The sequence below is a fragment of the Anguilla anguilla genome, chromosome 1 (assembly GCF_013347855.1).
Source record: "Anguilla anguilla isolate fAngAng1 chromosome 1, fAngAng1.pri, whole genome shotgun sequence".
Lineage (NCBI taxonomy): Eukaryota > Metazoa > Chordata > Actinopteri > Anguilliformes > Anguillidae > Anguilla > Anguilla anguilla.
Window position 1 is genome coordinate 32,854,431 of NC_049201.1, and position 14,600 is coordinate 32,869,030.

The 14,600-nt window shown below is 42.7% G+C and overlaps 1 protein-coding gene across 50 annotated transcripts in view; it reads left to right on the forward strand.

The window, feature by feature from the left end:
• Positions 1–14,600, forward strand: part of LOC118206174 (titin-like) — a 154,072-nt gene that overhangs the window by 59,972 nt on the left and 79,500 nt on the right. For 46 of the 50 annotated variants that reach the window (XM_035378465.1, XM_035378500.1, XM_035378642.1 and 43 more), the window contains 14 exons: positions 795–836; positions 1,151–1,177; positions 1,453–1,500; positions 8,097–8,147; positions 8,731–8,778; positions 9,047–9,097; positions 9,514–9,564; positions 9,666–9,710; positions 9,981–10,031; positions 10,535–10,582; positions 10,854–10,904; positions 12,780–12,827; positions 14,112–14,153; positions 14,468–14,494. In XM_035378465.1, coding sequence (XP_035234356.1) covers positions 795–836; positions 1,151–1,177; positions 1,453–1,500; positions 8,097–8,147; positions 8,731–8,778; positions 9,047–9,097; positions 9,514–9,564; positions 9,666–9,710; positions 9,981–10,031; positions 10,535–10,582; positions 10,854–10,904; positions 12,780–12,827; positions 14,112–14,153; positions 14,468–14,494 — 630 coding nt within the window. The remainder of the gene's footprint in view (positions 1–794; positions 837–1,150; positions 1,178–1,452; positions 1,501–8,096; positions 8,148–8,730; positions 8,779–9,046; positions 9,098–9,513; positions 9,565–9,665; positions 9,711–9,980; positions 10,032–10,534; positions 10,583–10,853; positions 10,905–12,779; positions 12,828–14,111; positions 14,154–14,467; positions 14,495–14,600) is intronic. The other 4 variants (XM_035378607.1, XM_035378549.1, XM_035378708.1 and 1 more) reach the window with 4 other exon arrangements.

Below are 14,600 nucleotides of genomic sequence, written 5' to 3' on the forward strand. Positions count from 1 at the left end.
GAGAGAGACAGCGGTAGAAGCTTGGCAGATATTCTCAGAGGATCACATCATGAACCTCGTGATATGGAGTTACAGACTCCATGTAGTCATCAAATGTAAATGAAAAAATGACCATGTAAGTCATTTAATTTATCAAAACCTACTTTGACATAATACTTACGCTGACTTGGAACAGAGGGACCTGACTTATTGAATGTCAATCTTGTAATAAGGTTCAATGTCTGTGTAAAAAAAGCCATGTGAAATGTGAATTTTGCCTCATAGTCATTGTTTGTTTATAAATACAAATTTGATTAATACAGAGGAAAATCAACCACCTTGACACAACTCTACCAATTATTTTGCATTTAACTGTATTTGTACACTCCTGCGCAAGAAAAATGGACCAAGCCAAAAATGGCAAAAACAAAATTATTTTTTAAATGTTTTGCCATTTTGGGCTTGGCCCATTTTTTTTGCCCAGGAGTGTATAGAGAGACCAATGAAGTGCTTTCATGTCTACTACAGGATTTCATGTCATCCCTTGACAAACAGTATGAGTATGATTAGTTGCTGGGAACTTTGGTCTTCTCCTGAACATGCTAATGGTATCTCTTCTTGTGTGGTGCTGGCCACCAGCCATGGTCCAAGCGTAAAATCCTATACAATGTATATAATATATGCAATATACACACACGCATGCACACACACACACACACACACACATTACCTTACTAATTCCTCTTTTCAACTGATTTCTGTTGCTGATATTTCTTTTTAAATGGTCATTTTAAACTTAAATCTGAAATTTGCAGGGCCTTTTGTGATGGATCTTCTAATTCAAGCAGCTAAAGCAGGTAATTATCTGAACTTACATTGAGAATTGTTGCACTTCAGTTATGCTTCACTAGTCACTAGCAATGTGAGAGTGAGGCTCCGTGAACTACAAAATAAGTGACATGATCATGCATGACTCACTTATTTGAACTAATCATAGTGATTCACTCAAGTCAATGTTTTGAATGTTTTGATCAAATGAAATTGTAACTGTTGTGTACAGGTGCTAATTGAAAGAAGAATTTGAACTGCCTGCCATTTCCATGTCTTATGCTGTGTGCATGGATATTTCATTGTTGAATGAAAACAATCAAACTTTTTTTCTTCATTGCAGACAAAGATGCCAAGGATAAATTATCCAGTATGTTTTAAACTATATTTTCAATATTATTATGTACTTGATCATATAGTAATTATATACTATATATTTAAAAGTATTTCGCCTGATGTCCTTTAATTCTTACCACTTCCATAAATATCTGCGAATGCCCTATGTGGTATTGACAGTTTAAAATAGGCCAATCTTGAGTTTTATTTTTGTCAGAGCCTAAGCTTCTTATAGGTCAAATAAGCTCATTCAGGCTTGCTACAATTTCTTTGGTGTATGAATGTTTTTCTTTTTTTCATTTGTTTTAGAATCTGAGGTTTCCAAGGAGAAGGTTAAACCAGCTCCTGTACAGAAAGGTACTGATATACCAAATGGTAATAATGATTTTAATAGATCTGTGGATGTACCACATTTACTATATATATATACAGTCCCCTCCAAAAGTATTGGAACAGCAAGGTCAATTATTTTGTTTTTGCGATACACTGAAGGCAATTGAGTTTGAAGTCAAAAGATGTACATGAGATGACAGGTCCGAATTTCAGCTTTTATTTCCTGGTATTTTTTATCTAGATTTATTAAACAACTTAGAAAATATCACCTTTTGGATCAGACAACCCAATTTTTAGGTGAGCAAAATTATTGGAACATGTGACTGACAGGTGTTTCTTGTTGCCCAGATGTGTCCTGTTAGATTGATTGGTTAAACAATAAATAGTTCTGAATGTCTACTCTTGGTTTTAGCCTTGGGTTTTGCCTGTGAAAACTGCATTTGTGTTATAAAAGATAAACTAACATGAAGACCAGAGAACTGTCTTTGGGAGAAAAGCAAGCTTAGAAAAGAGGGGAAATCGATCAGAGCCATTGCACAAGCATTGGGGATAGCTTGTATGACAACTTGGAATGTCCTGAAAAAGAAAGAAACCGCTGGCGTACTGAGAAACAGATATCGAACAGGTTGACCAAGGAAAACAACAGCAATTCATGACAGAAACATTGTGAAAACTGTGAAGAAAAACTTCAAAACATCAGTCAGTGTCATCACAAACAATCTTCACAGGACAGGGGTGAAGGTATCTCAATCAACCGTTCGAAGAAGACGTAGAGAGCAGCAATATAGAGGCTATACCACAAGATGCAAACCACTCATCAGTAGTAAGAATCGGAAGGCTAGATTACAATTTGCAAAGAAGTACAGAGATGAGCCACAAAAGTTCTGGAACAAAGTTTTATGGACTGATGAGACCAAGATTAACCTCTACCAAAGTGATGGAAAGGCCAAAGTGTGGAGAAAGAAAAGATCCAAAACATACGAACTCATCTGAGGAGCACGGTGGAGGAAGTGTCATGGCTTGGGCTTGCATGGCTGCTTCTGAAGTGGGCTGACTAATCTTTATTGATGATGTAACTCATGATGGTAGCAGCAGGATGAATTCAGAAGTCTACAAAAACATTCTGTCTGCCAACTTACGAAGAAATGCGTCCAAACTAATTGGGAGGAACTTCATCATGCAGCAAGACAATGACCCAAAACACACTGCCAACACAACAAAGGACTTTAGTGAGAAAAAGTGGAAGGTTTTAGAAAGGTACAGCTCAGAGCAGTTTTCAGATTTTTAAAATTGATCCTTGTGGCAGTGAGTGCCACCCCTCCTGCCTTCCAACACACTCACGTGAGACAACAGTTTAGTTTTAGCACTTTCGTGCTCTTTATTAAAGCCCACGGCTTTTCTTGGACACAACATAACACAGGGTTTTTTCCTTTCGTTCCGTTTACTCTGCGTCCTTCTCTCCGGCATTCGCTCCCGAAGACTCCCGGTCTCCGCTTTTAAAAACCCCAGGCTCACTGTTGAAAACAATCAGAGGCAATCAACGCAATTAAACAATTGATAATTATCGGCGCTGATTACCTCCACCTGACAGTTGTGACGACGGATCCGAGAGCCGCTCCTCCCACTCTCTCTCTCTCTGCAGCCGACGCTCAAACCACGTCCCACCCCACCACATACCCCCACCGCCCGACTTAGGCCGGGGAGCCATCCAGCCGATGACCAACCCCCCCCTCCCCTCCCCCCCCTCCTGGGGGCGAGAGAGGAAGTCCGCCACGACCATCCGTGCACCCGGTCTATGAATCACCTTGAAGTTAAAAGGCTGCAAAGCCAGATACCACCGAGTGATCCAGGTGTTGGTATCCTTCATGCGGTGGAGCCATTGGAGGGGGGCATGGTCCGAACAGAGGGTGAATGGGCGACCCAGAAGGTAATAACGGAGGGCTCCGACCTCCCACCGAATGGCGAGGCACTCTTTCTCCACCGTGCTGTACTTCGCCTCCCGTTGTGACAGTTTTCGGCTAATGTACAGCACGGGGCGGTCGACTCCCTCCACCTGCTGGGTCAAAACAGCCCCCAGCCCTCTGTCCGACGCGTCGGTCTGCAAAACAAAAGGGAGAGAGAAGTTAAGTGTGAACAAGAGCGGCTCCCCACAGAGAGCTTCTTTTACCCTCTCAAACGCCCGCTGGCACGGTTCCGTCCACTGGACCGGATCTGAGGCACCTTTTCGGGTTAAGTCAGTTAGGGGGCTGGTTAGCTTCGAAAATGCCGGGATGAATCTTCTGTAATAGCCGGCCAGCCCCAAGAACCTCCTTACCTCTTTTTTTGACTTGGGTCGGGGACAGGCTGCAATCGCAGCGGTTTTGTCCACTAGAGGCCGCACCTGTCCACTTCACAAGTGGTACCCCAAATACCGTACCTCCGCTCGACCAATAGCACACTTCTTTGGGTTAGCCGTGAGCCCTGCCTGCCTTAAGGATTCGAGCACTGCCCCCACATGCTGCAAATGCTGCTCCCAATTGCTGCTATGGATGATTACATCATCCAGATAGGCAGCAGCATAACCAGCATGCGGACGCAATACCCGATCCATTAGGCGCTGGAAGGTGGCAGAATAACCCAAACAGAAGTGTCCTGAATTGGTACAAACCATCCGGAGCGGAGAAATCAGTTTTTTCCTTAGATTTGGCAGATAAGGGAATCTGCCAGTAACCCTTGGTTAAATCCAGCGTCGAAAAAAATCGAGCCGTGCCAAGCCGATCCAAGAGCTCGTCGACCCGAGGCATTGGATAAGCATCAAACCGTGACACTTCATTTACCTTTCTATAATCCACACAGAAGCGAATAGACCCATCAGGCTTACCTACCAGCACAATGGGGCTACTCCAGGGACTGTGGGATTCCTCTATTACCCCCAGCTCTAGCATTGCCTTTATCTCTGCCTGAACCAATTTCTTTTTGTGTTTCGGCAACCTATAGGGGCGGGTCCGCACCGTCACCCCCGGGGAAGTCTCAATGTGGTAGTGTATGAGGTGCGTGCGTCCTGGTATGGGGGAAAACACATCAGCAAAACGCTTTTGCAACAAGGCATGGTCTGCTCTCTGATTCGGTGAGAGATGGTCATCTGAAAGGGTTGAGATCTGATTGGATGGATTTGGTACCTCCGGCCCCAGCTCATCTCTCTCCTTATCCACCGTAACCAGAGAGACAGCCACCACCTCCTTCCACGCTTTCAGGAGATTGAGGTGATAAATCTGTTTTGCCCCCTCTCTATCAGTACGTTCTACCTCATAGTCAACCTCCCCCACTCGCCGTGTGACCACAAAGGGCCCTTGCCACTTGGCGAGTAATTTAGAACTAGAGGTAGGGAGTAACACAAGAACTTTATCTCCCGGTGAAAATTGACGTAGTTTAGCTCCTCTGTCGTAGTGCTGTTGCTGACGTGCCTGCGCCTCGAGCAAATTCTCCCGTGACAACTTACCCAGTGTATGGAGTTTTGCTCGCAGGTCCATCACGTACTGTAACTCATTTTTACTAGGACTCGGACCCTCCTCCCAGTTTTCTTTAACTAGGTCCAATATCCCCCGGGGTTTCCTACCGAACAGTAGTTCAAAGGGAGAAAATCCCGTGGAGGCCTGGGGAACCTCCCGCACTGCAAACACCAGAGGAGATAACCACTTATCCCAATTACGGCTATCCTCATGAATGAACTTCCGGATCATAGACTTCAACGTTCTATTAAAACGCTCAACAAGCCCATCCGTTTGGGGATGGTACACGCTGGTTCTAATAGATTGAATGCCCAATAACCCGTACAGCTCGCGTAGTGTGCGTGACATAAACTGCGTGCCTTAGTCAGTCAGAATCTCATTTGGGATTCCGACTCGGGAGATTATTTGAAACAATGCCTGCGCAACACTTTTTGCCGAAATGCTGCGCAAAGGAACTGCTTCAGGATACCTTGTCGCATAATCCACCAGAACTAACACGAAGCGGTATCCCTGCGTGCTCCGATCAAATGGCCCGATGAGGTCCATCCCCACTCTCTCAAAAGGGACCTCCATTAGCGGAAGGGGGCGCAACGGCGCTTTTGGGATAGCCGGGGAATTTACTAGTTGGCATTCAGGGCACGACGCACACCACCGACGCACGTCGGCCCAAATGCCCGGCCAATAGAAACGAGCCATTATCCGGTTCAGTGTTTTCTCATACCCTAAATGACCAGCCATGGGGTTAAAATGAGCCGTCTGAAAAACCATTGCCCGAGAGCTTTTAGGCACCAGCAATTGGGTGATTTCCTCATTAGTCTGAGTGTCACGACACACTCTGTATAACCTATCCCGAATTATTACAAAATACGGGTGAGTGAGTGTTGCATCAGGGCACACCTGCTGACCATCAATGGACATCACGCGGTCAAAGGCAAAGCGTAGGGTGTCATCATGAGACTGCTCGAGTGGGAAATCCTCCATGGGGCGAAACACCGGTACCTGCGGAGTCTCCACCGGAGGCACCCCTGGTGCCGGCTCCCCCTCTGCCGCGTCGGACGACCCCGCGTCACCGCTGACAGCAGCACACACGTCACACAGCCCTATCCGTCGTGAATGCACCCCCCCTACCTTACCAGCTGCCTGGCGGAACCCCGGCCAACCAGTGCCTAAAATCAGAGGGTGCGAGAGGCGGGAGCTAACCGCAGCCTTTATTTTATGTTTTTTCCCTTGACACCGAATTTCCACTGAGACTATAGGGTACTCGTGTAAATCCCCATGCACACACCTTATAGATACCCTTGATGCTTCTAACAATGCCTCGGGTCGAACCAGGCTTTGCTGAATCATGGTCTGCATAGCCCCTGAGTCCAACAGCGCCTGGTGTTCACTCCCTTGAATCCTTACCGGAATACAGTACGCTCCGTCTGGATCGGGAGCGGAGGTGGGCGGGCCGACAACACGAACCACCTGCCCCACCTCCATGAGCCGGCACTTGCGGCGCAGGTGACCCGGTTGTCCGCATCGCCAACACCCCGGTCCGGGCGTCTGAGGAGCTCTCTGTGGGTCGAACCCCGCCGCCGCTGAGCCTGGGGCTGGGGAAGAAAAAAAAGGGTTGTTGCGGGACAATGAGGGGGTTTGGGCACGGGGAAGGGAGGAAGGAAGGGGGGGAGGAAGGGAACGAGGAGGGGCTCTCCTGCGCGAAGCCGTTTCTGCCCGTCCTTGCTGCGGCTGCTGCGGCTGCTGCTGTGACTGGCCGCGGGGGTAGAGCGCCAGGTGATCCTCCGCCAGGGTGACGGCGGCCGCCAACCCGGTCGGTCGATGGCACCTCACCCAGTTCGCCGTCTCCCCCAGGAGGCCATCAATAAACCGCTCGAGGGTCACCAGCTCCACCACCCCGTCAGCTGACCGGAGTTTCGGTCGCAGCCACCGACGCGCCATGTCCAGCAGTCTCTGGGCGTACGCGAACGGTCGGTCATCTCCTGCCAGGGCCGTCTCCCGGAACCGTCTCCGGTGGTCTTCTGGGCTGTACCCCAGGCGGTCCAGGACTGCCTTCCTCAGGTTCGCGTACACGGACCGCGCTGTGGGGGGTAGGCTGTGTGCCGCCTGTTGAGCTTCCCCTATTAAGAGGGGCAGGAGGCGGACGACCCACTCTTCCTCCGGCCATCGACACGCCCTCGCCACCACCTCAAACCCATCGAGGAATGCCTCCGCGTCGTCATCCGGGGTCATCTTAGGTAGATGGAGAGCTACGGGGGACCCGGTCTGTCGCTCTCGGGAGCTGGTTTCTCCCGCAGCAGCCAGCTGCAGCAGAGTTTGAGTCTGGAGGGAGGTCTGTGCACGCAGAGCCTCTAGTTGTTCAGCATGTAATGCAGCCTGCCTTTCTTGCATCGCTGCCATCCCCTCCAGCATCCTTGCCAGCGCGACCACCGGTTGTGCCGTTTCACCCTGCTCCGGGTTGTGCTCCATGGTTGTTTTTCGGTGAAATGTTGGTTGTCTCACTAGAGTCCCTGTACGGGCCACCACTGTGGCAGTGAGTGCCACCCCTCCTGCCTTCCAACACACTCACGTGAGACAACAGTTTAGTTTTAGCACTTTCGTGCTCTTTAATAAAGCCCACGGCTTTTCTTGGACACAACGTAACACAGGGTTTTTTCCTTTCGTTCCGTTTACACTGCGTCCTTCTCTCCGGCATTCGCTCCCGAAGACTCCCGGTCTCCGCTTTTAAAAACCCCAGGCTCACTGTTGAAAACAATCAGAGGCAATCAGCGCAATTAAACACTTGATAATTATCGGCACTGATTACCTCCACCTGACAGTTGTGACGACGGATCCGAGAGCCGCTCCTCCCACTCTCTCTCTCTCTGCAGCCGACGCTCAAACCACGCCCACCCCACCACAATCCTATAATCACATTTAAATACATTTTTGTAAATGCTGTTGTTATGTGGTATTGTACCTGTCATTGTGCTATGTATTTCAAGTTCACTGTCTGGATTCAGTAGCCATCATTTGGTCTTTCCCTTGCTGAAACCATTTGGACTTCATGCTCAGGAGATATTGCTGATCATAACTTGTTTGCTGCAGTGCAAACTATGAAATAGCTGCTTGAGTTTCATATCTGAATTCTTTCAGAAACACCTGAAGTTCCCAAAGACAAGATGAAGCCAGCCCCTGTACAGAAAGGTACTGTTTAAGTATTGACTATTTTGGCTAGAGGTCATTTGTGGAATGAATATGGGCCTGGATTTAATTAACATTTATCCTTAACTTGACTTAAACATTAATTAAAGTGTTTCTTAGAGAAACACATGGTGGGGACGTAAAAACATAACTATGTCCTTTGCAACATAGCATCAAATACTATTTTAACTATACGTATTCAGTCTGGCACGGTGAGAATCAAACAAATATACCAGGACGACTGATACTGCCCACTGCTGTTTCAAATTGAATGACAGGTTTCACTTGTACAAACACTGCTGAAGTGACTGTGTAAATACAGCCCAAAGTTATTTAAATATGATAATGAATAGTGAATTTTGATTGATTGATTCAGGTTTAATGATGCTTCATATGCATATTTTTCATCTTTTATATTCTGTACCCCAGAGCTTGAGCTTACTAAAAAAGAGCATGTTGAGGAAATACCTAAAAAGAAAGGTGAACAAATGAAAATATTGTACTGTAGCTGTTTATTTTCTTTTCCCTTCTATGTGTTCATTTCTACTTATAAACCACAACTGCATTTAAAACTTCTATGTTTCAGAGCCTGAAGTTCCTAAAGAGAGGGTCAGACCAGCTCCCATAAAGAAAGGTACAGCTCAGAGCAGTTTTCTGATTATTTGTTAATCCTGTAATCACATTAAAATACATTTTTGTAAATGATGTTGTTATGTGGTATTGTATCTGTCATTGTGCTATATATTTCAAGTTCACTGGCCTGGATTCAGTAGTCATCATTTGGTCTTTCCCTTGCTGAAACCATTTGGACTTCATGCTCAGGAGATATTGTTGATCAGATCTTATTTACTGCAATACAAACTATGAAATAGCTGCTTGAGTTTCATGTTTAAATATTTTAGAAACGCCCAAGGTTCCCAAAGACAAGGAGAAGCCAACCCCTGTACAGAAAGGTACTGAAGTATTTATAATTTTGTCCAATGGTTATTTGTGGAATAAACACTGGCCTGGATTTAATCAACATTTATCCTTAATTTGACTTAATAATCCATGCAAGGGTTTCTTACTGAAACACATGGTGGGGATGTAAAAACATAACTATGTCCCTCGCAATGGAGCATCCAATGCTATTTTCATTGTACATATTCGGTCTGTCGTTCTGAGAATGAAAAATAATATACCACTATGAGTAATACTGACCAGTGCTGTTTAAAACTGAATGACAGCTTTCACTTGTACAAACACTGCTGAAGTGATTGTAAATACAGCCCAAAGTTATTTAAATTATGATAATGAGTAGTGAATTGTGATGGATTCATTTTCGTTTAATGATGCTTCATATGCATATTTTTTATATTCTTTACCACAGAACTTGAGGTTCCTAAAAAAGAGCATATTGAGGAAAAACCTAAAAAGAAAGGTGAACAAATAAAAGTATTGTAGCTGTTTATTTTTACTTTAATGTGTTAATTTCTACTTATAAATCACAACTGCAATTAAAACTGATCTTTTATGTTTCAGAGTCCGAGGTTCCTAAAGAGGTCAAACCTACTCCCTCGCAGAAAGGTACAGCTCAGAGCAGTTTTCAGATTTTTAAAATTAATCCTATAATCACATTTAAATACATTTTTGTAAATGCTGTTGTTATGTGGTATTGTACCTGTCATTGTGCTATGTATTTCAAGTTCACTGTCTGGATTCAGGAGCCATAATTTGATCTTTCCCTTGCTGAAACCATTTGGACTTCATGCTCAGGAGATATTGCTGATCATAACTTTTTTGCTGCAGTGCAAACTATGAAATAGCTGCTTGAGTTTCATATCTAAATTATTTCAGAAACGCCTGACGTTCCCAAAGACAAGGTGAAGCCAGCCCCTGTACAGAAAGGTACTGTTTAAGTATTGACTATTTTGGCTAGAGGTCATTTGTGGAATGAATATGGGCCTGGATTTAGGGACGTAAAAACATAACTATGTCCCTTGCCACGTAGCATCAAATACTATTTTCATTGTACATATTCTGTCTGTCATTGTGAGAATGAAACAAATATACCACTTTGAGTGATACTGACTGCTGTTGAAAATTAATGACAGGTTTAACTTGTTCAAGCACTGCTGAAGTGACTGTATAAATACATCCAAAAGTAGTTTCAGCATGATTATGAATAGGGAATTTTTATTGATTCATTTTGGTTTAATAACTCTTCATATGCTTATTTTTCATCTTTTATATTCAGTACCACAAAACTCAAGGTTACTAAAAAAAGAGCATGTTGAGGAAATAACTAAAATGAAAAGTGAACAAATGGGTAGCTGTTTATTTTCTTTTCCCTTCTATGTGTTCATTTCTACTTATAAACCACAACTGCATTTAAAACTTCTATGTTTCAGAGCCTGAGGTTCCTAAAGAGAGGGTCAGACCTGCTCCCATAAAGAAAGGTACAGCTCAGAGCAGTTTTCTGATTATTTGTTAATCCTGTAATCACATAAAAATATTTAGTTTTTTTGTAAATGCTGTTGCTGTTGTACTGTATCTGTCATTGTGCAGATATAAGTTTACTGGCCTGGATTCAGTAGTCACCATTGGCCTTTCCCATGCTGAAACCATTTGGACTTTATGTTTATTAGATATTGTTGATCAGATCTTGTTTGCTGCGGTGAAAACTATGAAATTGTTTCTTGTAAGAGTTTCTTGTCAAAATTATTTTAGAAGCCCCTGAGGTTCCCAAAGACAAGGTGAAGCCAGCCCCTGTACAGAAAGGTACAGATTAAGTATTTATCATTTCGTCCAATGGTCATTTACGGAATAAATATTGTTCTGGATTTAATCAACATATATCCTTAACATAAAAATGAACGCAAGGGTTTTCTCCAGAGGTGAGGAGCAGGTTACTGTGGGAACTGGTTCCACAAGGATCGGTGCTGAGACCACTCCTCTTCCTTCTTTATATAAGTGGCCTTGATTTAACTAACAGTTTGGAATCTACAAAAGTAATTCAAAAATATTTAAATAGAATCCAGAAGTGGGCAGAAACCTTGCAAATTAAATTCACTATAACTAAATGTAAAGTTCTACAAGTGGAAACAAAAATATAAGGCAGGGCTACTTTATGGGAAACAAAATTTGAATGTGCACCATTTGAAAAAGACTTGAGAGTAATAGTTCATCAAAGTCTTTCAGGTTCTAGGCATTGTGATGTTGCAGTAACAGTAAAAAAAAAAGGTCTGAAGAATACTGGGATATATAGGCCACATTATTGAGTATAAATCCAAGGAAGTTATACTTATCTGATACAATACCATTGTCAGACCATACATGGAGTATTGTGTGCAGTTCTGGGGACTGTACTACAAGAAAGGTATAGAGGCTCTGGAAAAGGTTCAAAGAAGGGCAATTAAATTGGTTCCTGGTAAACAGCGAGCACTAGGCACCCTTTTGTGTTAAGAAAATGGTGAGCATTGTTTGGCTGAGTGGCCTGTTCTCATTATGTTATGTTAAGTCCTTCCATTTCAGAAATGTTACACAATTAATATCAAACATGATACAATCAAGTTGACACATGCTTTTGTTTTTAGCTGCAGTTATTATTGTGACATACTTTTCACAGGTTTGCCAAAGAAGGTCACTGATGAACTACCACTACCATTTTTACAAAAACATTCCTGCCAGAATTCTAACTAGAACAAGAAAGAAATAGCATTTTATGATAGTTATTGCTATACATTGGTTCCCTGTGCCTTTTAGAATAGATTTTAAGATTTTAAGCATCAAATTGTCTAAAATTTCTGAAATGTCAAATAATTATCAGTCCATGCAAAAATCTAGATTTTAATGTAGATCTTACTCAGTGTGTCAAATACACTGCCTGAATTTTTTTGGACAGTGCCCACTGTACAAGCCTCTGGAGGCAGTGTTATGATCTGGGGTTGCTTCAATTGGTCAGGTCTAGGCTCAGCAATGTTATACGGCAATAAAATGATTCAGCTGAGTACCTGAATGTACTGAATGACCAGGTTATCCCATCAATGGATTTTTTCTTCCCTGACGGCACATGCATATTCCAGGACAATAATACCAAGATTAATCGGGCTCAAATTGTGAAAGAATGGTTCTGGGAGCATGAGGAATCATTTTCACTCATGAATTGGCTACCAGAGTCCTGACCTTGACCCCATTGAAAGTCTTTGGGATGTGCTGGAGAAGACTTTACGGAGTGGTTCGACTCCCCTGTCGTCAATGCATGATCTCGGCCAAAAGTTAATGCAATTCTGGACAGAAATAAATGTTGTGACGTTGCATAAGGTTGTCAAAACAATGCCACAACAAATGCGTGCCGTAATCAAAGCTAAAGGCGGTCCGACAAAATATTAGAGTGTGCGACTTTCTTTTGGCCAGGCAGCGTATTAACCATCTGTACAAAATGTTAAAGAAAAACAGTTGGATGGTCACAGCTTTATGGCTGTTTTTGTTGTTTTTGTCAAAGACAAATGTTGACTTGAATGACTTGGCAGAAATATTACTTTAATAGTTATTTTACTAAACTCTTAGTGACAGAAATGTTTTTTTTTTTTGTTAGTTTGTGACCTAAACACATGATAAGATTATTATTAAAAAGTTATTTTGCTTTTGTTTCAGAACACAACGTGTCAAAGGAAAAGCCTTGGTTTGTCCCTCCAAAGCGAGGTACTTGTCCAGCTGGTTGTACTTCATGAAATCTGAATGTGTATCAGTTAAGTGCAAAATTATTGGGGCAGTTGTATCAAATTGATTGATTTGCCCCTGACTGCTCTGGACCCTTGGCATACTTACTTCATCTGTCAAGCAAGATGGAAGCAGTGTGATGGTTTGGGCCTGTACAGCAGCATCTGTAAACTGTTCAATAGTCTGATTATGATTACTGATTATTTAAGCAGTGATGGCAGCAAAAAATGACAGCTGAAGTGCACAGAATCATATTGTGCATCAATATTCAGGGAAATTCCACCAAACTCATTGGACAGAAGCTTCTCATGCACCAAAACAATGACCCAAAACATACAGCGAACCAGAGAGCTTATCAGGAAGAATACGTGGAAGTGTTTGATATGGCACAGTCAGTCACTAGATTTAAACCCATTTGAACATTATTTTCACTTGCGCAAAAGGAAACCGAAAGCAAACACACAGCGACTGAGAGAGACAGCGGTAGAAGCTTGGCAGATATTCTCAGAGGATCACATCATGAACCTCGTGATATGGAGTTACAGACTCCATGTAGTCATCAAATGTAAATGAAAAAATGACCATGTAAGTCATTTAATTTATCAAAACCTACTTTGACATAATACTTACGCTGACTTGGAACAGAGGGACCTGACTTATTGAATGTCAATCTTGTAATAAGGTTCAATGTCTGTGTAAAAAAAGCCATGTGAAATGTGAATTTTGCCTCATAGTCATTGTTTGTTTATAAATACAAATTTGATTAATACAGAGGAAAATCAACCACCTTGACACAACTCTACCAATTATTTTGCATTTAACTGTATTTGTACACTCCTGCGCAAGAAAAATGGACCAAGCCAAAAATGGCAAAAACAAAATTATTTTTTAAATGTTTTGCCATTTTGGGCTTGGCCCATTTTTTTTGCCCAGGAGTGTATAGAGAGACCAATGAAGTGCTTTCATGTCTACTACAGGATTTCATGTCATCCCTTGACAAACAGTATGAGTATGATTAGTTGCTGGGAACTTTGGTCTTCTCCTGAACATGCTAATGGTATCTCTTCTTGTGTGGTGCTGGCCACCAGCCATGGTCCAAGCGTAAAATCCTATACAATGTATATAATATATGCAATATACACACACGCATGCACACACACACACACACACACACACATTACCTTACTAATTCCTCTTTTCAACTGATTTCTGTTGCTGATATTTCTTTTTAAATGGTCATTTTAAACTTAAATCTGAAATTTGCAGGGCCTTTTGTGATGGATCTTCTAATTCAAGCAGCTAAAGCAGGTAATTATCTGAACTTACATTGAGAATTGTTGCACTTCAGTTATGCTTCACTAGTCACTAGCAATGTGAGAGTGAGGCTCCGTGAACTACAAAATAAGTGACATGATCATGCATGACTCACTTATTTGAACTAATCATAGTGATTCACTCAAGTCAATGTTTTGAATGTTTTGATCAAATGAAATTGTAACTGTTGTGTACAGGTGCTAATTGAAAGAAGAATTTGAACTGCCTGCCATTTCCATGTCTTATGCTGTGTGCATGGATATTTCATTGTTGAATGAAAACAATCAAACTTTTTTTCTTCATTGCAGACAAAGATGCCAAGGATAAATTATCCAGTATGTTTTAAACTATATTTTCAATATTATTATGTACTTGATCATATAGTAATTATATACTATATATTTAAAAGTATTTCGCCTGATGTCCTTTAATTCTTACCAC